Source organism: Pan troglodytes, chromosome 2 (assembly GCF_028858775.2).
Source record: "Pan troglodytes isolate AG18354 chromosome 2, NHGRI_mPanTro3-v2.0_pri, whole genome shotgun sequence".
Classification (NCBI taxonomy): Eukaryota; Metazoa; Chordata; class Mammalia; order Primates; family Hominidae; genus Pan; species Pan troglodytes.
In genome coordinates, this window is record NC_086015.1 from 48,984,805 (window position 1) to 49,009,023 (window position 24,219).

Here is a 24,219-nt window from a genome sequence, read left to right on the forward strand (position 1 = left end):
CAGTCTCCTCAGATATCCTAGCTTCTAAAATCCCACTTCCAGGGTCTCTCCTTTCTGAGCAATCTCTAGCACATCTAGAAAATATCATTTATAACATCAGCAATCTCATGTTATCTTATCACAACAGAGCTCCTCACATAAAACCCAGCCGTCCAACCACACACAAACACATCTATGTGCCACAACAGGTGGGGCACCTGTGCCTTCATTAGGGAGGAAATCCTTCCGGCTTCACCTCTTTCAGTTTCCCTGGAAGGCAAAGTCCAACCCTGCAAGCTGTCTTCCTTTTAGATGCCCCTGTGGAGAATTATGTAGAGACATAAGAAACATCTAATGTCCAGTCTACGAAGAACTGATCATCAATTTTGGAGCTCAGCAGTTTAATGCTTAAGAATGTGAGCAAGCACTTCCTCTCTATAACCTTATCAGACGACCTCCCAATCCCACTGTGCCCACTGATGCGACCATCATAGCTCTAACCACCATGATCTGTGGTTATGTTGGCCCTGGAGCCTTCATCTGCCCAGGGAACTTCTCTGGGCATAGTATGTTTTACTTGTCTTGTGTTCTAAAGGTAGCACAAAGCCTATCTATAGTAGGCTCCCAATAGTTATCTGAAACTGTATTTGAAGCCACTATCTGATAAATACCATTTTTTTTTTTGGCTGAGGGTCCTCAAAAATGGAACATCAGGAAAGTCATCAGAATTGCTTTAACCTGCCCTCCTTGCTTCAACTAATTTGGGTTAACTTTCTCCCATTTATCCACACGGCTCCTTTAAAACTTGCACCATACTTTGTCAGCCCCGCCTTAATGAGTTCCTTTGGTGACCCCAGCTTCACCTTGCAGATATCCTCTCCGGGTATCCAATGCCCATACTCCCACTCGGCCATCGCAAGGGGTTGGGGTTGGCTTTTTTTCGGGCAACTGCTCACAGCTCCCAGTAATCACTTCCATCAAGCCGGGGTTTCCAGTTCCCGCTAGGAAGCGTTGGGGACGTCCGGGCACTGCGCACCTCGCCAGGGCCGGTTACCAAGCGCCTCCTCCCCCGTCTGTGGGACAACGCTCTGGTAAGCACCCGAGGCAAGAGGTCCCAGCAAGGTAATGGGACAGCGTTCGGTCACAGAGAGTCAGCGAGCCAGCGAGAGATATTCCTGGGTGGAGGGGTGGGGACGCCTTAGGACTAGTGTCCCCCATTCCCGGACCCTTCCCACCAAGAACTACCTAGGGAGGGCTGCATCGCCTCTCCAGCCATCCTAGGGACTAGAGAAATGGAGGGGAGAAGAGCAGGGAAACAGCACCCCCGGGCCAATCACGACGTCCGCCCCTCCTTAGTCGGTCTCTCTCTCTCTCTCTCTCTCTCTCTCTCTCTCTCTCTCTCACACACACACACACACACACACACACACACACACACGCGCTCCTAAGTCAACTCCAGCTCTGAACAACTACGCCGCACGCCTCTCCCACAGGGAGTCCCCCGGCCCGTGGGGCTCGCCTCACCCCAGCTTCTTCACTCCTACCCCAGTTTCCCTTCCCAACTGACCGTGAAGCCGGAGGCAGTTCCCCAGTCCCAGACCCCCGTGGGGCTCCCGCCGCCGCCGCCGCTGCCTTCCCCTGCAGTCCCCAACCCGGGACCCGGCCTCGGGCTTCGGCGATGGCTCCTCGGAACGAGGCACCGCGGCTCTCTGGACTCGGCCAGACACCGGGCGGCGCGCAGGAGAAGCCCATCGAGCTCTCCCGGCAGTGGCGGCGGCCGCGGCTGCAGGAGCGGCCGCCGCGCAGGTTGATGACGCGCTGACGCGGGACGGGGGGGTGGTGGGGGTGGGACGTGGGGGCGCGGTCCAGAGGAGGGGTCGCGCGCAGATGACGTGCGGCTCGTGGGGCAGCTCGGCAGCATGGCGTCCGTGGCGCTGAGCGAGGCGGAGAAGGTGTACATCGTCCACGGCGTCCAGGTAGCTACAGCAGCGGCGTTGGGTCGGCCGCCGGGTTCAGCCTGGCCCTGCGGGTCGCGGCCTGCCCTGGGTTTGCCAGTGAGGAGGCAGCCGAGCTGCGGCGACTCTCCGTTTACCTTGTGATTAAACGGTTCTGCTGTCGGCGTTTGCAATTCAGAGCTGGCAACGCGGACCTTTTTAGGACTGTTAGCGCATTTGCAGTTTTGCGGGTCTATAAGATTCCGAACCCGGGCAGGAAGCTTGGGCAGTCTCGGAGGCCTTTTCTTAGTGAGAGAGCATCGGCCCCAGGGCCATCCATTCGGCGTTCGCGCACAGAACTTGTCCGAGCCTCAGTTTTCTCTTCGAGGAAATGGGAGTTTGGAGGTGGGCTTCTGGCCTGCTTTTCCTCACCTCGTGGTTAGGAGGCGCATGCGAGGTGAACGCACTTTGAAAATACAAATTGCCGTACAAATAAAGGGGGAAGGGTTTTTAAAAAGCGGATAGGACGCCTGTAATCCCAGCACTTTGGGAGGCCGAGGCGGGCGGATCACGAGGTCAAGAGACCGTCCTGACCAACATGGTGAAACCCCGTCTCTGCTAAAAATACAAAAAAATTTAGCTGGGCGTGGTGGCGCACACCTGTAGTCCCAGCTACTCGGGAGGCTGAGGCAGGAGAATCGCTTGAACCCGGAAGGCGGAGGTTGCAGTGAGCCGAGATCGCGCCACCGCATTACAGCCTGGGCGACAGAGTGAGACTCCGTCTCAAAAAAAAAAAAAAAAAAAAAAGCGGCTAGGCAGCCGATAGCCTAAGTGCTGTTTCCATTTTGCCAATGGAGAACTAAGATCCCTAGGCAGCTATAACCTAATGTCCTCTGTGTTCTATATTAAATCCCTGGTTATGACCACTCCAGAACGAGGGTTGAAAAATGTTGGACCTGGTAACGAGCTACCCTGTATCCTCCTCCGGCTGTGTCTCCACTTGTTAACCTACGGTGTGGTCCTCCTATCAGAGTTCTTCATCCCATCCTTGGCAGAGTTCTGGCGACAGCTCCTACCTCTTTTCCTCATGCCTTTCCTCTGTCAGTACCAACTGCAAAGTCAGTGGTCCCGTGATGTAGCCATCAGATTGAAGCGGCCAGCTATCATTAAAGTCCCACAACGTGAGTTAAGGACATGTCCATTTAAAAATCGTGACCTGCCGTTATCTTCTGGGCCCTTTATATATGAAGAAATGCCAATATTTAGCATATTATGCCTGGATAATAAAGTCAGAACTCACAGTTGCATATTTTAGTTATAATTCAGGATTAGCAATAGTGGGACATATGTGTGTATTACAGGGTAACATGTATGTTATTTGTGTGTGAGGGGGCATAAAAATGCCCAAAAGCAGTTAGATATGTCTTTCCCTGCTATATTTTTGTATACACTTTGTTCAGGTGATTTTTATCCTCAAAGTATTTTTTTAGGGACACATTACGGATAACCGTTTTCCTCTAAATTTAAAAACCTTTGGTCTTCTTTGTTATCGCAGCTTACCATGATGTACTGACTCTGTCATGTGTCCTATTTTCTCTCAACATTTCATCCCTGAAAGTGGCACTGAGGCATGGATATATCTGTAACCTCAAGGTTAGAGCTTTCTCCCCAGCACCCTTAATTCCCACGGCAGTTCATTAGCTATCCAGCAGCAGAGTCCCACCATGGTCATTAGTTAATTTTATTTACCAACATATATCTAGCTCCTGGCATGTTATGTGGGAAACAGTAGGGATGCTAAAACGTGGTTGTGAAATAAATGAAAGATAGGAGGGAGACAAACAGAGAGTAAAAGTGAATAAAATAAAAACAAAGGTAATGTAAGATCTATGCCAAGGAAGTGGTATAGTTAGTGGAGGTTGAAGTTAAAGTATACCAGGGGCCGGGCATTGTGGCTCACGCCTGTAATCCCAGCACTTTGAAAGGCTGAGATGGGAGGATTGCTTGAGCCTAGGAGTTTGAGACCAGCTTGGGCAACACAGTGAGAGCCCATCTCTAAAGAAATAATTTTTTTTTAATAAATAAAAAGAATTCCAGGGACTTGTAATGCTCTGAAGGCTTCCCTAAGGAGGTGGAATTGCTCCCCTAAATCCATGTCAAGGATTCCTCCTCTGTATCTTCAGGACTCAGTATTCATTCATTCAACACAGAACTGAGCTAGACTCAGGGACTAGGAAGGAACCTGTCCTTATATAGCTCTCATGCTAGAAGGAAGATGCAGAAACTATAAATGTACTTGAGTGTTTATATATAAAATTGTACTGAATGCTATCAAGGAAAAAACGGACACGATCTAGACTGGGAGGTCAGAGGAGGCTTCCCTAAGGAAATAGCATTTGAACTGAGTTCTCAGCATGACTGAGAATTAAGTAGGCACCAGTGTTCCAGAAGGAAGGGGTGGTGAGTCTGTAAATCCTCAGGTGGAGGACATGTGGAGCCCAAGGGGTGGGCTGGGGGAAATGGTGGAAGATCAGCTTGCAGAGGTGGCCAGAAGCACGATCCTAGAGGTCTTAGAGGTTCAGTCATTCGCTTATCATGGATCTTGGAAGGCAATAGCCTGTTGACTTGTCTGTATGGGGGACCCTTAAGGCATAGCCAGTGTCTAGCACTTGGTAGGTTCTTAGTAGCATTGAATGGGTGATGTAAGCTTTAAAGGGGGAATGAGTTGGATGGTGTTTTTATTTTTTAAATTAAACCTCCCTCTCACCAGTACCGTGGACATATTTGGGCACAGTTGTTGGTAAATGCTCAGCTCTGTGTATCACAGAGCCATGCAGAGTAATGGGCTTCAAATCAACGTCTTCATAAGGGCTTATTAATGTTGGCCCAAAATATGCCATATTTATAGAGGAGTAAAACACAATTTACACCATCCAAATAAAGGTCAGGATGCAGGTGAATGAGGCTACCATGGAATCTCAACTGATTCAGTTCTGAAATCTCCTAAACTTTTGTTGCGTTGGTTATAGAGTGCCGGCAGTGCATCTTAAGCAGTGCCTGCCTGAACTCCTGTTGCTTGTATAGTCCTAGTCATTTTGTGTTTTACTTTTCACCTTTGGTCCAGTAAGGTCCATTTCAGCTTCTGATGTCACTTTCCCTTCAGCCTTTGGTTCTTTTACTATTTCAGGGAATATTTCATCTTGTTTTGGTGATAGTTAGAAGCAGTTGAAATTAACCGCACGATGTGTTGAGGATTCAGTTGCTAGTAATGGTAACCAACACATCGGCTCAAGCAAAATAGTATGGATTACAAGGCTGCAAGTGTTTCTCCAGGAATCCTAATCTCTGCTGGCTTTTTTTTTTTTCCCCTCTTTGCTTTGTTTTTGTCTCCCTACAGATTGGTTTTCTATTTCTTGGGCCAGTGGTAGAAAAAATGTGGTTCCTTCCCAGTTCCTCTGTAAAAGAGACCATTCCTTCTCGTTCAGTTCTGAACTCATGTTTCCAAGAGAAAGAAACTCTAGTTCTTTTAGGGGGTTGAGGGAAAGGATGGACAGAATAATTAAGCTCAAACATGGCCACTAGAGGATGTGTCACACTTGGGAGAAGTCAGTTTGTGAGAAGGGAGGGTGGATCATTTTAGTTATTGGCAGAAAATGGAACCCACTTCAGGTAGTTCAGGAGACTTTTATGATGGGACTCTACAGCAGTATGGGGGGGGTTTCAGGGAACCAATAAGAGATGTTGAGGAGCCCCAAGACAACTACTGGGAGTGGCTACTGCCCCTATTCCAAAGGGGCCAGGGGAGGAAACAGTATTACCACATTTTAGTGATAGCTGGAACTGTGGAGGAAGGGCTGCCCAACATAAGTCATAGTCTTCGATAGATGCAGGCACTATCAGAAATGTGGCCACTAGATTGGGGGTGAGGGGCACCCTCTGATCTGGTATCTTCCATTGGACAAACCCAACCAGAAGCCAGCAAAGGGAGTCTAGGTGATACAATTTGAGTCAACTTGGTGAACAGATCCCCTCTCCCAGGGGAGAACAGAGAATCAAAAAGGTGGATTAAATCGGTATTTTGATAAATAATTTGATTGGTTTCTGTTAGGTTCTCTTTCAGTCTTTGAAGGCTATATCCCATTCTTATTAGGTACATATTATAATTTTTATTTCATTGAATATTTACAACAGTTCTGAAGGTAAATGTTATCTCTATAGACGAGGAACTGAGCTCGGGCAGGTTGAGTCACTTGTCAAGGTGACACAGTAATTGAGTGGTGGCACTGGGATTTAAATCCAGACCTGTCTGATTGCAAAGCCCATACTTGACTCTGAGGCCACCTTCCTGCTGCAGTGAAAGTCATTTCTTCCATTTCCTCAGTAGGGATCCAGAGATCAAGGCAGGAGAGAATCTTTGCTTCCTCTACCTCCTTTTCTTTCCCCTTTTCTCTAAAAGCTTGTGGGGAAACCGGAAGGGAAAGAGAAAGTTCTAATTGACACCTCCCACTCCCCAATTTTTCTAGAGCTTAAATAGTATATGGCATATACTGCTGTATTGTTTTGGTTGCATTTTTCCCACATTGAGTATAAGTTCCTTTAGAACCCTATATTGCATTTCTTTGTATAGCTTTTGTCTTACTAGTATCATAAACGATTTACTCTGCCCATACCATGCAGAACTTGGAGCAGACTTCAGAATTTTTAGAATCTGGGATTTATCCTCTTTTCTGGCTTACTGGGCTAGATGTGTGTTTTCCTCATCCATGAGAAGCCATTGCTAACCTCCCTCTTAGCCCAGGGATTCTGAAGCCTTGAAGTGCATTTTACTCACCTACAAAATACAGATTCTGAGGCTTTACCCCAACATTCTGAATCAGACTCTCTGGGGCTGGGGCCTGAGAATGGACATTATCATAAAGTGTTGGGAAATTTGGGGGCAGCCACCAGACATTGGCCCATGGGTAAGCCACTGACCAGAGAGAAAGAAATCTCTGCTCTCTCCTGCTGAAGTCATATGGTTTCCTGCCTCTTTTTGAATGAGGCTTTGGAGTCAGACTGAGCAGGCACCTTCACCATTTACAATAAGTGATTTTACCTGCATAACTGAGCCTGCTTCCCTTGTGTAAAATGGGGACTTATGCACCTGGAAGTAGAATGGGGTTATGAGGAATGATGAGATAAGAGATGTCAAGCACTTGGGCTGTGGTTAACACAGAAAAAATGCTGGCTCCCTTTCAAGTTTGTTTTTCCATCAGAAGTGTGACTTTGTCCTAAACCATCCACACTAGATCCCCAGCCCTTCATAGTGACCTCATTAAAGATTCAGCCTGTGGCTCTTGAGAATTAAACCTCTTTTGATTTGAAGGAATTGGGATTTTTCAATTATCTCAAGAAAAGGGATAGGCCAGGTGCAGTGGCTCACACCTGTAATCCCAGCCCTTTGGGAGGCTGAGGTGGGAGGATCACCAGAGGCCAGGAGTTGGCAGCCAGTCTGGGCAACATAGCAACACCCTATCTCTAAAAAAAATTAGGTGTGTGGTGGTGTGTGCCTGTAGGCCTAGCTGCTTGGGAGGCTGAGGCCAGAGGATCGCTTGAGCCCAGGAGTTGGAGATTTCACTCCAGCCTGGGTGACAGAGAGATACTCTGTCTCTTAAAAGAAAGAAAAAGAAAAAAAAGAGAAGGGGGATCTGTGGCAAGAGCTGGAAAGTCCCCAGACAGCTCTGAGGTACTGCCTCTCATGGGCTCCGTGGATTATCTCATGGCCTGTGTGGCTGTCTGTCTTTATCTCTAGTGACACCTCTGCTTTTCTCTGCCAAGATTTATCCCTTCTCTGCAGCCACTTGCTGTCCAGCTTCCCTTCTTTGTAGAATCTGCCTCTGCCCAATACCTTTACTTTCGTGTGGCCTCTCTGGGCTCCTCCATATCATGACCTGTCAGCTCCTCTTTAACTCCTTTCTTCTCTCAAGTGTTTCTCAGATCAGAGATCAGATTGCAATGAGAGAATCAGTTTGGTCTGGTAGTATTTCACGCCAAAAAGAGTTGGTCACCCTTTGGATTATATGCCTTTGGTTCAGGCACCTACCCCTGGTCCTGGCTGTTGGGGATGGATGGTGACTGTTATGTGGCCTTTACAGGGCTTTAGGCACAATAAAGCTTTCCCAGGTTCAGCCTACTGAGTGCTATGGCCATGACCTGGACATTAAACTGGCCCTCATAGGTTCAGACCTGGCCATGGCAATTGACGAACCCTACCACAGGGCTCTTGGAACCCTGTGAAAGCCATTTTGTTGTATGTTCTTGGCTGTTGAAGGGAGTTGTAGCCCAGCTGATGGCTTCCATTTCTTTTCTGTGGATCTTGCTTTCATCATAAGCATTGTTTAGGGGTATAGCATGGAAGAGGGAGATCAGGGCCTCAGCCTGGTTTTCAACTATGCGATTGAGCAGTCAGTATTCGGTTGCTCAGTCTGGCCATGACAGAATTGGAGCCGGCCCTCAGGACTCTTGATTTTTAGCTCTCTGCCCTTTCTGTTTACAGACCGGTGGCACAGAAAGCCTTATGCCCAGACACTGCAGGATGCAGAGTTATGGAGCCATATCCTTTCAGAGGAATGCCTGGCTACTCAACAGGGTTGGAAAGTCAAACAAGGATCAACACCTAGTTTTGCCTGCTGTGTCATGGGCCCGAGCCTGCAAAGCTGGACCAAATGTGGTCCCTTTCCTAACGGCGGGGGGCAGTCACCTTCTAGTAGGGGAAGGAATTTAGTCTCACTTCTCCTTTAGGAATCTGGAGTATTAGACAAGTCAAAGCAAGTTAATGAGGGGTTAACATAACCTCAGAGGACCACTTTGAGTCTAAAATCCTTCCAGATGTGTCAGATTGGTAGCGCCAACTTGTCAGTTTCTATCAAGAAGTAATAGGACTGGGCTTCCTGGGTGTGAGGGAAAGTAGGTCTGTGCTTAAATGTCCTTCCACTCTGTCACAAACAGGAGATTGAAACTTAAGTGCCTCCATTCTTATCTGTAACCTCTCTCAGGGTTGTTTTTGAGGATGCAGTGAGTTAATGCATGCCGCCAGAAGCGGGGGAAGGGAACTGCTTTGGGGGGACTCCTATGTGTTACACTGAAGGACTCCTTTAAATGCTTTATGACGTTTCTGTTCTCTTGTAACTCTGTAAGGTCGGGGTTATCCCTGCTTTCTAGATGAAGAAACAGGCTTAGAGCTATTTAGGTCAAGGTCACAAAACTGGCATGTGACAACAGAGATTTAAGTATAATTTGGAAGGTGGCTGTTTCCACCACACCACACCCTACTGGTAGGGTTGTTGTGATCACATGGGTAACAGCTGTGAAAGTCACCAAGAGCTTTCCTGGCATCCAGAAGCCCTTGATCTAGAGGCACATCAGTCTCCTCTGCTGAGAAGGAGGGGACACCACTCCATGCTGTTGACATCTCTTGAGTTTTAAAATGGAGCTTTTACTTCAGGGTAACTCCTATTTAAGTGTTCACACATGGGTTAATTCCTTTGCTCGTGACTGCTGCAGATAAATAAAAACTGTGGTAGGGCACCAGGCCCTGAGCTAGGCCAGGCAGATTTGGACAATTTCCTAAGCCTTTTATAAGGAAAACTGGGTTTAAAAAAAAAAGTTGCCCTGGGTACAGCGATTCATGGACTGGTGAGGTTGGTTTTTTTGGTTTGTTTTCCTCCTATCCTTTTTTTATATGGAAAAAAATTATGCATGCTTGGAAAGGAAAATTTGTAGCTTTTCATTTATCTTTTACTTATCACCTGAGCCTTTCTCCAGGAGGCAGAGAGTGAATTAAAGGCTGGAAAAGCAGTATCTGATGAGGCTCAGTTTTCTGACAGCCCACCAGCCCCTTCCTGGACCAAGTACATTTTCACTACAAAGAGGTGTGACTAATCTTTCAGAGCAAGTGATATTTTAGAAGCAGTAGTTGGACCAGATGTGGTGGCGCATGCCTGTAATCCCAGCACTTTGGGAGGCTAGGGCAGGAGGGTCACTTGAGGCCAGGAGTTCGAGACCAACTTGGGCAACATAGCAAGACCCCATCTCTACAAAAAGTAAAAAATAAAAATTAGCTGGGCATGTTGACATGTGCCTGTAGTCCTAGCTACTCAGGAGGCTGAGGTAGAAGGATTGCTTGAGCCTAGGAGTTTGAGGCTGCAGTGATCACCACTGCACTACAGCCTGGGTGACAGAGTGAGATCCTGTCTCAAAAAAAAAAAAAAAAAGGAAGAAGCAGCAGTAGTAAACCCTGTGACCTTGTGGCCAGCCAGTTCATCCTGTGAAGGAGGTCTCTGCTGAGTCCTTTTGTAAAGTGAAGACATCCTTTAGAATACAGTGGACTGTGTAGCATAGCGGTTAAGAGCTCTGACTTGAGGCTTAAGTGCTACTTACTGGCTGTGTGAACTTGGGCCATTCATTTGACATCTTTTAACCTCAGTTTTCTCATTTGTAAAATGGAATGAATAACACTATCGTATAGGATTATTGAAAAGATTAAATGCATTAACTGCAGTATTCCTTGCACATTATCTGGTATATAGTAAATGCACAGTAAATAGCAGCTGCTCTTATTTATTGCAAATAATTACAGCCATTTTAATTTATAGATCTGTAGAATTAGAGAATCACTTGGAGACTAATTTAATCTCCATCTTTTACAAATGAGGAAACTAATCCAGAGAGGGAAGGGGCTTGTCCTAAGTCAAGTGGCTAGTTAGTGCCAGGAGCTGGCCTGGAACCATGAGTCATGTTCCTAATGATTGTTCATACTTACACCATATTTACACCCCACAAAGAACTTCTTGTCAATAACCTTTCCGGGCTGGGTATTCACTTTCCTAGCGGGGAGTGGGGCACATGGAGGTGGAGAGGGCTGGAGTGTTAGAGATTGAGCTAGAAAGCCTTCAGGTTCTATGGGTGAGGTTGGGAAGAGACACAGTTACATAGTTATGGGTCTTCAGTGAAGAGGAATCCCCTTCTGGAGTTCTATCCTAAAGGCTTACTCTCTTAGACTTGAAATTCTGTTGCTTTTTGAATCCATCTCCAGACTCAAGATAGGGATATTGTGTCTGGAATTGGTGGGTTCTTGGTCTCACTGACTTCAAGAATGAAGCCGCAGACCCTCACGGTGAGTGTTACAGTTCTTAAAGGCGGCGTGTCCGGAGTTGTTCCTTCTGATCTTCAGATGTGCTCGGAGTTTCTTCCTTCTGGTGGGTTCGTGGTCTCGCTGGCTCAGGAGTGAAGCTGCAGACCTTCATGGTGAGTGTTACAGCTCTTAAGGTGGCACATCTGGAGTTGTTCATTCCTCCTGAGGTGGGTTCGTGGTCTCGCTGGCTTTAGGAGTGAAGCTGCAGACCTTCGCGGTGAGTGTTACAGCTCATAAAGGCAGTGTGGACCGAAAGAGTGAGCAGTAGCAAGATTTATTGCAAAGAGCGAAAGAACAAAGCTTCCACAGTGTGGAAGGGGACCCAAGCGGGTTGCCACTGCTGGCTCCGGCACCTTGCTTTTATTCTCTTATCTGGCCCCACCCACATTCTGCTGATTGGTCCATTTTACAGAGAGCCGAGTGGTCTGTTAGACAGGGTGCTGATTGGTGCGTTTACAATCCCTGAGCTAGACACAAAGGTTCTCCACCTCCCCAGTAGATTAGCTAGATACAGAGTGTAGACACAAAGGTTCTCCAAGTCCCCACCAGAGTAGCTAGATACAGAGTGCTGATTGGTGTATTTACAATCTCTTAGCTAGACAAAGAGGTTCTCCAAGTCCCCATCAGACTCAGGAGCCCGGCTGGCTTCAACCAGTGGATCCTGCACTGGGGCCGCAGGTGGAGCTGCCTGCCAGTCCCCTGCCGTGCGCCCGCACTCCTCAGCCCTTGGGTGGTCGATGGGACTGGGCGCCGTGGAGCAGGGGGCAGCGCTCCTTGGGGAGGTTGGGGCCACACAGGAGTGCCCATGGGTGGGGGTGGGGGGGCGGGGAGGCTCCCGCATGGCAGGCTGCAGATCCGGAGTCCTGCCCCACGGGAAGGCAGCTAAGGCCCAGCAAGAAATTGAGCACAGCAGCTGCTGGCCCAGGTGCTAAGCCCCTCACTGCCTGGGGCCAGCTGGCTGCTCCGAGTATGGGGCCCACCTAGCCCACACCCACCCGCGGAGCCCACGCCCACCCAGAACTCGTGCTGGCCCGCAAGCACTGCCCGCAGCCCTGGTTCCCACCCACGCCTCTCCCTCCACACCTCCCAGCAAGCTGAGGGAGCCGGCTCCCACCTTGGCCAGCCCAGAAAGGGGCTCCTGCAGTGCAGCGGCGGGCTGAAGGGCTCCTCAAGTGCTGCCAAAGTGGGAGCCCAGGCAGAGGAGGTGCCGAGAGCAAGCGAGGGCTGTGAGGGCTGCCAGCACGCTGTCACCTCTCAATATCTTCCAGGGAGGAAAGGTGCTGGGGAAGGATGGGCTGCACAGGACCTTCCACCTGATTTGTGATGTTTATTGTCTGTCATTGAAAAGTTAAACGGGTGAAAGACCTGAAGCAAGTATGGCAGAGGGTGATCATTGGTACTGTGTGGTGCTGCAGTGTTTTGCTTTTTTCTGTTTAATTTCTCAAAAAAGTCAGTCACATATGCAGTTAGCCAGGCAGTTTAAAGATAAACTGTCAGTCACATACTTTAGAGCAGTGTTTTATTTTATTTTTTATGTTTCTGGGAAGCATCAACTCCTTGGAGAATCTGATTAAGCTAATGATTCTTTTTCTGAAAAAAACTGCTTTTGAAAAATGTTTACAAAGAATGAGAAGGAGCTCCATGAGCCAACGTGGAATGATTTCCTGCATATATATAGTTAAGTGTTAAAAAAAAAAGTAAGAGCATCTATAGTATTCCACCCTTCATATAAGAAACAAGGAGATATTAAAAAATTCATGTATTTGCTTATTTGTGCAGAGAAAATACAAGAAAGATAAACCTGAAACTGAAGAGAAACCTAGGGTGAATGGGAAGAAAGGGGCATGAAAATAGCATAATACAGAGGAGAGTGACATTTCTCTGAGCATACTTTTCTGAGTTTTCTCTCAGAACTATAGTGATAGCTCACAAACTCAGAAAGTAAATAAGTAATTAAAAGTAACCATGATGTGGGGGAACCCAAAATGGAAAACAAAAATTTACAAATGAAAATTAGCCAGGCATGGTGACGTGCCTGTAATCCCAGCTACTTCAGAGGCTGAGGCGGGAGAAGCGCTTGAACGCAGGTGGCGGAGGTTGCAGTGAGCTGTGCCACACTGCACTCCAGCCTGGGTGACAGAGCCATAGTCTGAAAAAAAAGTTACAAGTTACAAATGAGCCTGTGTTACAAGTGAGTAATGTAACCACACTGAAGGGCACGTAGAAGAAAAGAACTGAAGTAACTGGAAAACAGTATTTTGCCTGGGTACTCTGAGGCTAAAGACAGAACTTTATACAAATACTGTGTGCTATTAGTAAATTTGTTTCTCACAGGGGTATGGGTTAGAAGTTCAGAAACTGTGTATACTAAGATTGAACAAATACAGAAATACATGTTAGATAATAAGAGCCAGCTTTCTCCTTCTTTGAGAAAGAAGTTACAAATAAGAAACAGAGGAAGGTTAGAATGAACCATGTGATGTTAGATTGGAATTGATCTATCAGTATGAACTCATGGCTTTTTAATAGATATGTAGATAGATACAGAATTAAACATAGATTTGTGTGTGTGTGGTGGGGGTGGTTAGTATACATACCTGTATTTTCTAGCTCTGTCTGCTGAGAAGTTCTGGAAGAAATAATACTCCAACAGCAATGAACTTAGAGCCTAGTTTCTGGTTTTAAGTACCATTCCCCAATAAAAGCAACCAGGGCTCCTTGGAGAAAGGCTTGATCCCTAGGGCTGCGCAGAGAAGACACAAGAGGATAGATATCTTGTGTTGCAGAAAGTAGATAATTACTCAAAAAGTTGGAGGCATGTTGAAAGAGCACAAAAACTAACCCAAAGAAGCCCCCAGTGGCCAAATTTGGAACACTTTGAGCAGCAAAATAACTAATGATAGTAGTGGATTATAACCATAGCATAAAAGATACCAATGAGTTGTACTGATACAAGTAATTGAAGGAGTAAATAAATGGGCAGAAGGAACAGGCAGCGCATAGACCACCCTGAAAACCATCTTCTGCTAAAAGAGTCAGCAAACTTCCTGTAAAGGACTGGATAGTAAAGATTTGGGGCCTTATGGGTCATATCTCTGGCCCAACCACTCAGCTCTGCTTTTGTTGTGCAGAAGCAATCATAGACATTACCTAAACAAGTGGGCATGGCTATGTTCCAGTAAAACTTATTTACAAAAACAAGAGACCTTAGTTTGTTGACCCTGTTCTAGAGACTGCCTCTTTAGAAGATTAGGTGTCTTTCACTATTTACACAGTAGATCTTGTTGAGTTTTAGGGGTAGGAGGGCTTCAGTTGAGATGATTGTACCCTGTAGCTCTGACAACATATACTTCTTGGTGCAATTTAAGAATTGCAGATTTGGAGAGGGGTGGCTTATTTTGTCTCTTGTTCAGATCTTGTTTTTGTGTGCATATTCTGTATAGTGGTATGTAGTATAGATTTTGCAATCAGACACAACTGGCATGGAAAACTAGCTTTGTTTTCACTAGCTGTAGGACCTTGGACAAGTCGCTCAACTTCTCTGAGTCTCCATTTCCTCATATGTAAAATAGTAATGTTGTTGTTAGCTACAAGGACAGAATTTTAGATGATCCACTAAGAGGAAAAGAGATATTCTGCATATAGCTTCTCTAGGGGGAAAATGGGTGAGTCCGTTTAGGAGTTATTGTTGATCTGGGGTGACTATAGGACTGTGGTTGTTAACACCTAGGAAGACCTCCGTGTGGATGGCCGTGGCTGTGAGGACTACCGATGTGTCGAAGTGGAAACTGATGTGGTGTCCAACACTAGTGGGTCCGCCAGGGTCAAGCTGGTGAGTACTGTGACCATGGTTCAAGCCCAGGTGGAGAAATGAGTAGGCCCTAAGGAATGAGCTGCTGACGCTGTCTGGCTTTTGGAATGCAAATTGCTCTTGGGGAAATCGAAGATCCGAGCCAAACTCAGGGAGGGGGGGTCTATCCAGATCTGAAAAGACTGCTCACCTCCTCCAAAGACCACTTTCCAAGTCTTAGCACTGCTCCTAAAAGAGTCCCCCAGGGGTGTATGTCCAGAAGAGGAGGGAGGTGGTGGAGTACCTGGCTGCATACTCTGAGTGAGGACTCTTCTTGCATGTGTCTGCAGGGTCACACAGACATCTTGGTGGGAGTGAAAGCAGAAATGGGGACGCCGAAGCTGGAGAAACCAAATGAAGGCTACTTGGAGTTCTTCGTTGACTGGTCAGTACTGTCTATGCAGATATTTCTAAAGATAAATGATTTTAAAGATGAAGATTCAGAAAATGAACCTCTGGTTTGCTGTTGAACCCACTTTTATACTTATCATTCAGCCATCCAGCAGGCATTTGCTGACCTCCTCCTATGTGCCAGGTACATAGTCAGGACTCTTGGCTTGAGTCCTGCCCTAGTCTTAACCACCTGGCTATTGCTGGCCTTGTTTTCCCTGTCCGATAAAGGAGGACATTTGCCAGGCAGCCTAGCACATGATTGTGATGAGGGTCAAATGAAATGATTGTGTTATGGTGCTTTGAAAAATATACACAGTAAGGATCATTTGGTCTAAAATGTGCTGTTTCTCTTCCTAGTTCTGCAGAAAACTGTTCATGATTTGCTTGACAGATGAAGCCTAGGGTCAGCCAAGCAGCCTGACAGGCTGAGGAAGTGGCAGCTAGGCAGGCAGTATGGGTGCTGAGAAGAGAGAGGGCTCTGCAGTGTCTGCAGCCAGCCTTGGGCCAGAATGTCACTTCCTTCTCTGGCCAGCTTTGTGATCTCAGGCTGGTTACTCAGTCTCACTGTGGCCAAATTTCTTCATCTAAAAAATGAGGATAATAAATAATACCATGGTGATGAAGAGGAAATGAATAGAGTGAGTACCTAGCACAGTGACTGACTTCCAGTGGGCTTTCAATAAGTGTTATTTCTCCTTATTTTGTCAATAAGTTCAATAAGTATTATTAGCTCCACATTCTAGGGGTCGGGGCTTTTTATTGGGTTGCTGGCCAGGTCCCGTCTTCTATCAATTACTTTGCTTCTGGAAGCCAGGCCTTCTTGAAGTGGGTAAGGATCTCTGTGGGCTCATGCTGGGTGTAGGTATATAATGTTTAACCTGTATCAAGATCCCCAAGACCACCTCCACATTCAGAGATTTGCTAGACTTAGCATATAGTGATACTCACAGCTAAGGTTTATTACAGCAGTGAAAATGTAGTAACTTATTTGTGACATTTCTGCCCAGGAAAGCCCATTAGAGACTCAGCACCCAAGATTTTTACTGGGAGCTGGTCACATAGACACTCGATGCTTAATACATAATGAAGTTTTCTAAAGGAAAGCAAATGTTCAGCATAAATCATATTATTTGCACAATATAGGCACAGTGGACTACCCCCATCAGTTTACTATTGACTGGGCGCCAGGTTCCCAGATGCCAGCCAAGGGCCAACCCTGCAAACAGACCCTTCTGAAAATAGCACCTTTGGACTGCAATGGCAGCCCTTTTCTGCACAAATGTTAACCCACTTTTGTAGGGTGAGTTACAGTCTTCCAGTCTGAACTTCCATACACGGAAGCTGATTCTCATAGTACTCGTATAAGAGAAATGACAAATGAGTTCAGAGAGAGTAAGTGACTACCCCAGGGTTACAAAGCTAAAAATGCCAGCTCAGGTCTGTCCAACCTGTGAATCTTTGCTCATTTTACTTCATGCAGCCTATGGAAGCCAGCTTTGGAGGGCTGCTCTTGGGGAGTCCAAGAACTATCCATGTTCATTTTTCTGGTCAGTTTTTTTTCCAGCCCATTCCTGTCCCCTACTCTGGTCCCCCAAGTCGTCTCTCCTGGTTCTGTTCATCTTCTCTCACCAGCCTGAGTTGTCCCATGGAATTGGCCCATCCTTTAAGTCACTGTGGATGATGGTGACCTTGTTCAAGCCCCCAACTTATCTTTTCCTTTGTTCTTGGAGGAAGCAGAATGCTCTGGTGGCCTTGATCTGCCTAATTCAATGCAGTAAGCAGTCACTGAGGAGCAGACAATGTGTGAGGAACTGTAATTTGCTTTCTTTTTCATCTCCTTCATTACCTTCTACCTCATTCATTTTAGGCAGACCAAAGACATTCAGCCCAACCACACCAGAGAGAGGGTGTTGCCCTCAGATGCTTGGTATAGGGGATACGTTTCATTGTGGCTCTGTGTCTAAATATGACTCCAAGTTAGCCTGCTGCTCTTATCCCTTTCTTGTCCCAGCTGTAAAGGACGAGTGACTCTAGTGTAAGAGGATCCCTTGAGTTGCCTCTTCCCAAGATCTGGCTTCTAGAAGTAGCCTATCTTTCCTGGCTTAGAGTGGCTGCCTGCTGGTCTCTTTTCCTCCTCTGTGGGTCTCAAAAGGATCCCCACAGGCCCAAGAGCTCCAGTATCTAGGTAGTTCTCCTGAATTGATTTCTCAAGATGGACAGTCTCAAAGTGGCACACTTTACCTTCTTTAAGTGGCTCAGCTAATGTAATCAGCCCGGCAAGTAGAATCACCATGAGAGAGTCACAAAACCCCATTTCCTACAGAGATGGGAGAGGTTACCAAGCACTGATCGCTGCCACCTGTATCAGAACCTCAATTGAGTCTTCAAGGAGCATAATTATTTTAATTGCATAAACAAGTGTGTCCTTTTATTCTGAATCAGTGAATAGGAATGGCTTCTGGACACCTGTGGATGTGCCCAGCAATAAGGGTGCCACACACCCACTCCCACCTGGACTCCAGGCATAGGGCCTCTGCTGGAGAGCTCAAGGCATTTGCCTATCCACAGGCTGAAACATAGTTGCTGCCCAGTGGAAGGAAATAAATTGGTGGTGATGGTGGTGGTGATGGTGGTGAGGGTTTCTTCTGCTCTGAGTCTAGTTTGATTTAACTTCTTGTTAGCAACTTCCAGTTTTAATTAAATTGCCAGGGGTAGAGAGGTCTCAGAAAACTAATTGATTTTCTGCCAACTCATTTCACTTGGTTTTGTCTACTTGGGATGATAATACATGGAGCCAAGATAGACAGTGTCGCCACCTCCATAATTTACCCTGTTTCTTGGGAATGACGAAAAATCTTTGATATAGCCCTCACAGCCCTTTGGAAAGACTGCTGCACTGACCCTGAGCCCTGCTCCAGAGATGCCTGGCAGCACTGTCACTAAACTGGGAGCAAAATCTGACCTTTTCATGTCTTTGGTTTGCTGGTTGTAGCTGAGAGTAGGCTATTTTAAATGAGAACTTGGAAACTTTAGGAAAAGGTGGTTTCTATCTAAAGCCCAAAGGAAGGGAAGATTTTAGTGAGCTGGTGTGTCACCCTGCGCTGCCACTAGGCGGCGAGCCATCAAGTTGCTTCTCAGTTCTCCGACCATTGTGTTGATGGGTTTAGGACTGTGGTTTAACCTCTTAGAGAGGCTTGGGTTTTTAACTAGGGGAGTTTAGGAGAACATTTTTCATTTATAAATGTTTCAGAATACTCTGCACTTGTCACTTCCCTTTGGGATCTTAACTATTTTTCAGTGTGAACACTTGTATTTTTCACTAAAATTGAACCAGAATCTTCAAGCCTGCATTGGTGGTTGGAGTCACTATATCTGGGTTCCTTGCCTGCTTAGTGCTGCTAAAGGGGACACTGTTCCTGGCTGAGGGGCTGGGGGTGGGTACAAAGCAGAGAGGCAACCTGCAGAAGCCTTTTGAGGCTAATTGTAATCAAAGTCTCCCAAGCTGATGAGATAACTCTCGCAGACACTTCAAACAAAGGCTTGTGATGAAAACCTCAGAATATACTTACTATTGGTCTGGTACCCATTTACAGGGAGGCTTCTGCAGGCTCAGACATGAGCACATGTACACTCAGAGGAATCAGCCTTAGGGCCTGTGTTGGGGCTAGATGACTACTGGAGGGGTAAGGCCCAGGTCAGCCCTGCCTAGGTACCCACTAGATCACTTTTTCTGCTGTGGGCCTGGCCTGACCTGGATGTAAGACTTCATAGATTTGTAGGCTAGATTGATTGCCAGGCAAGCAACAATGGGCCCAGTGTCTAGAGTCCCTTTCCAGGTAGGCATGGACTTGATCTCAGCCTACCCCAGTTAAACCAGAGATGTTCCAAGCAGGAGGGTAGAGGTGATGAGTCAGAAGGGGTGGAGAGCTGGGAGGGGTAGCATTCCCAGGATCTTAATTAGTTTATCCAGCTCGGTAAACAATTTCCCACAACTCTGGAAGAGGGACTGGTCATGCTTTATGAAGGGTCAGAATTGGTTTTGGTAAATGCAGAAAGCATTTGGTTTTATGCCCAAAAGACCAAGTGTGTACACCCCCCACTGAAGGAGTAGATTGTGATGCATATGAGCAGGCAGCTACAATTACCAGCCTGTGTTTTCTTTCTCTCTCTGTCTAACAGAGCAGAGCAGCTTTTTATTTAGGGCTTCCTTGGTCAACATTCCTTGACTCCAACGTTTGTTGTCTAGTGATAAGTTCCAAGACCAAAGCATACATTCATTTCCTTGAGGCAAAAGGTAAAACCAAGGAAAGTGAACCTGACTAATGTTAGACTATAAACCAAGCTTGCCAAATTACAGATTCAAGGAGAGTACAGGGAAGCATAGAAGATAAGGGCCAGGCTGCCTGGGTTAGAATTTTAGCTTACCAGGCACAGTCATCATGTGGCCTTGGACAAATTACATAACCTCTCTGTGACTCAGTTTTCTTGTTTCTAGAATGGAGTCCATACTTCCTAGGGTTGTTGTGAACATTAAATGAGTTAATACACCTAAAGTACTAAGAGTGGTGTCTAGCTCATGCTAAACATTAAAAAAAAAAAAAAAAAGGTAAGGTCTCCCTTCTTGTAAAATGAGAGAGTTAGACCATCTGGGGTTTCACAGTGTCATCCCACAGGTCAGATCCCACCTGTGAGATTTTTGTTTCATGTAGGGATTTTTTTTTTTTTAAGGTGGACCTTAAATCAGGGCTAGAAAGTTTGCCACAGCCTCCATCATTCTCTATTAGTTATATGTGGCCCTTTGTTCAGATACATGTAGTAACCTTGCTGACCCCTATAGGCATTTGGGTTTTTATCCTCTGGAGATGGTCTCTAAGGCCTTTTCCAGGTCTACATTTCTGTCTAAATTTGTCAGAAAGAGTCCTTGGGCTGTGAGTGCCCAGTAGTGAAGTGGAATCCTCATTTCTCTATTCCAGCCTTTGTCTTCACACATCAGCAGAATATGGGGTCTGTGGCTTTCTTATGTTACTTAAAGCATTGTACCCCATCCCCCACCCTGAACAATTGCTTTCCGTTTTCCTAGCCTCCTCCCCAGAGTCATTGCACAGCTACGGCACCATCCAGATACAGGAGAGTTCCTTGGGCTCATGAGTCTCTAAACCTTCCTCTCTGTCTGACTGCTGGCTATGCTGGAAGAATGGGTGTGTGTGTGTGTGTGTGTGTGTGTGTGTGTGTGTGTGTGTGTGTGTTTTTTAAGCCATTTAAAAATAGGTAAAAATTTCCACTTTAACCCAGTGTCAAAAAAAAAACCAGTGGGGCATGGGTTTGTTGTTGTTGTTGTTATTTTGAGACGGAGTTTCACTCTTGTTGACCAGGCTGGAGTGCAGTGGTGCGATCTCAGCTCACTGCAACCTCTGCCTCAGGTTCAAGTGATTCTTGTGCCTCAGCCTCCTAAGTAGCTGGGATTACAGGCATGTGCCACCACGCCCAGATAATTTTTGTATTATTAGTAGAGACGGGGTTTCTCCATGTTGGTCAGGCTGGTCTCGAACCCCCGACCTCAGGTGATCCACCCGCCTTGGCCTCCGAAAGTGCTGGGATTGCAGGCGTGAGCCACCACGCCTGGCCAGGGGCATGCATGGTTTTATAGGTAGATTAATTTAGACAGTTGGACCTGGGAAGCTCTATAAATCATCTCCCAAGGCTGTAGAAGAGTTAGTGCATTAATCCCAAAGAAATTAGTCACACCCAGGAGGATGTGCCCACTACATTCAGGGAAAGGTAAACATTTTGAGTGTAAGCATCTCTGGCTGGATTTGTGTACACAGAAATCTCTGTAGATGTATTTTTAAGCACTTAAGACCTGGGACTTAATATTGATTGCTTAGTGTTTAAATTAGAAACAGGTTGTGTTTTGCTGGCTGTGCAAAGTAAAAACCTGGTCCCTGTTGACTTGATTATTTCACCATAAATGAGCTGCTTTTCTTGGCTCAGTGCCTGAGTCCAGCAAAGGCAGGGAACAGCGAGGTTGCTATGACAGTAATGAAGTCTCTCTTGGGGACTTTAAAGGGGATTCTGCTGGCTCACAGTGGTAAAGGAGGAGTACATAATTAGAGAGGCAAAATTTTATGTAACAACATAGTCTGATTAATTTGGGATTCATTCTTCCACCTATATTACTAAGTGAGATTTCTTTTAGTGTTACACAAATAGGGTGGGCACTGCCATGGGCGTTCACACAGGTTTTGCTTTGCCTGGAATCTTCCTGCCTCTCTGGCCTGACCAGCTCTGCTCATCCCAGGTTTGAGGTCTCCTTTAAACCTGAATGCTAATTGACACTCCTGTGCCCCCCCTCCCCCTTCCACCTCACTGTTTGCTCCCTATGGTGAAACTCCCCTACCTCACTGGAACTGCTGGCTTTGGGTCTGCATCCACCTCACTTAGTCTCTAGGTCTCTGGTAGCTGGTGCAGGGCTGGGTACCTTCCAGATGGGCAAGGGGTCAGAAGGCTTTAATATGTGATTTTATAGAGTCCATGCTGAAACCACTGGCTTCTTACCTTTCTAGTCCTTTATTGTTACAGTAAAATGATTACTATAATGTTACTTATCTCATATACATATTAAGGGTTTGTTTGTATTAAGCCAAAACTCTCAGGAATGTCCTGTTAAACACTTCAGTGTTTTTAGGGTGGCTAATGTTGAATCCTGTTAGTTTTGTTGAGGTTATTGGGCATAAATATCAAGAAGCCAAAAAGGGAAAAAAAAAGTTTTTCTCTTGAAAAATATCAAATGAAGGAGGTAACCTACTACTTATGAGCCAACAATCTTTCCCTTGCTTTCTTTCATTTTCCTTCTCTTCAGTACAGTGATATCTAAAGTTTCTGACAAAGCTCTGACATACTATCATACATGTCTTTTAAGTTATTCCAGAAAGGTTATTGTACTTATATTGTGGTTTTTATATTGAGAGTATCGTAGTGTGTTCTAAAGCTGTGAAACTAGAGGTGGTGTATATGACAAAACCCCTCTGTAACCCAGACTGCTTCGTTCCCTAGGCCTCTCAGTTTCCTAGGCCTGCCAGAGAAGAGTATTTATTATACTCTGAAGATAAGAGAGTTAATTATTATCAGCCGAGGTTCACATTACCATCACTCTCCCGTTTCTCTTTGACTAAAGATGGCTTCTGTTAGATGCTATTGGGAAATCCCATCACACACACTGACAAATCCAGGTCACAGTGCTGGTCTGGTTCATTACATGTGTCTGGAGTCAGGAAAAGTGGCAGATGCCATCCTTTCCTCATCTCAGTGACTTTCTGTCGAGCAGCTGGCTCTTCCAGCATTCTACAGGGAAACTGGAATAAAGCTTTGCCTCTTTGCTTTTTGCACTTGGAAAGACTCACCCAGTTTTTTTGTTTCTGTTTTGTATAGTTCAGCCAGTGCTACCCCTGAATTTGAAGGTAGAGGAGGTGATGACCTTGGCACCGAGATCGCTAACACCCTCTATCGGATATTTAACAATAAAAGCAGTGTCGACCTAAAGACCCTCTGCATTAGTCCTCGGGAGCACTGCTGGGTTCTCTATGTGGATGTGCTGGTGAGTATCGTTGTGCTGTACTGGCCACATTCTACCTTTGTTGGAAAGACTAGTTGGCCTATTTTCCTTCCAGCGCTTTTTCCCTCTTCAGGTGGATGCTTTCAACTTATAGGGTGGGATTAGTTGGGAAAAGATGGTCTCCTATAATAATTTTTTTAAAAATTAAATACAACATAGATGTAAGCAGCATATATATAATGCCATTCTATGATAAAATTATAGTCATATCATGATAGCACCTAAAATTGCCCATAAAAATTGTCCAGGAAGAGTAAAACAAGAGATGGTCTCTGGATGGTGCCAGACAGAGTTCATGGGCAGAATTTAAACAGGTTGGTACATTCTGTGTGGAAGGATGATTAGCTCTTTACATGCATTTTCATTTAAACCTTATAAACCTGTTACAAATGGACACTGTTATATTTCCCATTTATAAGTGAGGAAACTAAGACAGAGAGAGGTAAATCAACTAGCCCAAGAGGTCTCAGCTTGTGAGTAGTGCTGTTGAGTCTCAAAGCCAGGTCTGTATGATGTGAACACCTGGTTTGACTTCACTGTGCCATCGTTTCTTTTAAACACCTCAGAACGTGCCTGCCCTTAGTTTCCTGGGTGAGGCCCCAGAGGCCCTGCCTCCTCCCACACAGAGTCTACTCCCCTGGGAGTCTTTTGAGTCCAGCCCGTCATTTCTTCCCTTGTACTTTGCCTCCCAAATACTCCTCTACCCAGGTTTTGGCACTCGACAGTAACTTCTCTGTGTAGCTCTAATTAATTTTTTTTTTTTTTTTTTTTTTTTTTTGAGATGGAGTCTTGCTCTGTCACCCAGGCTGGAGTGCAATGGCGTGATCTTGGCTCACTGCAACCTCTGCTTCCCAGGTTCAATCGATTCTCATGTCTCAGCCTCCTGAGTAGCTGGGACTACAGGCACATGTCACCATGCCTGGCTCATTTTTGTATTATTAGTAGAGATGGGGTTTCATCGTGTTGGCCAGGCATGTCTGGAACTCCTGACCTCAAGTGATCCACCTGCCTCGGCCTCCCAAAGTGCGTGGATTACAGGTGCAAGCCACCGTGCCTGGCCTTAATTTTGCTTTTGTATAATCACGTAGCAGTTGGTTGCTTGTTTATATATAGGCTCTTGTTGGGTCTGTTTTGAACCATGAGATTAGCAACTACATCTTCCACTTCAGATGAAGGACAAAAAGCTAAGCTATTGGCCAAATAGATTCTTTAATGAATGTGCAGATAAAGGAGATCTGTGAACTGATGGTGAACTTCATGAAAAGAAACAGCCTGGCTC

General features: G+C 46.0%; 2 protein-coding genes across 25 annotated transcripts in view; one reads left to right on the top strand and one right to left on the bottom strand.

Annotated features, from left to right (window-relative positions):
• Positions 1-1,858, bottom strand: part of ZDHHC3 (zinc finger DHHC-type palmitoyltransferase 3) — a 61,083-nt gene extending 59,225 nt beyond the window's left edge. For 6 of the 21 annotated variants that reach the window (XR_010155581.1, XM_009445333.4, XM_009445330.4 and 3 more), the window contains exon 1: positions 1,547-1,804. The gene's annotated coding sequence lies outside the window, so the exon portion shown is untranslated. Of the gene's footprint in view, positions 1-842; positions 1,155-1,546 lie in introns of all 21 variants that reach the window. The other 15 variants (XM_054680636.2, XM_054680633.2, XM_054680644.1 and 12 more) reach the window with 10 other exon arrangements.
• Positions 1,843-24,219, top strand: part of EXOSC7 (exosome component 7) — a 36,162-nt gene continuing 13,785 nt past the window's right edge. For 2 of the 4 annotated variants that reach the window (XR_678920.5, XM_009445320.5), the window contains exons 1-4: positions 1,843-1,955; positions 14,816-14,917; positions 15,226-15,320; positions 22,757-22,922. Coding sequence is in view for 2 of the 4 variants with exons in the window: in XM_009445320.5 (XP_009443595.2) it covers positions 1,899-1,955; positions 14,816-14,917; positions 15,226-15,320; positions 22,757-22,922 (420 nt within the window). In the remaining 2 variants the exon portion in view is untranslated. Of the gene's footprint in view, positions 1,956-10,986; positions 11,199-14,815; positions 14,918-15,225; positions 15,321-22,756; positions 22,923-24,219 lie in introns of those variants that run through there. The other 2 variants (NM_001251892.4, XR_010155044.1) reach the window with 2 other exon arrangements.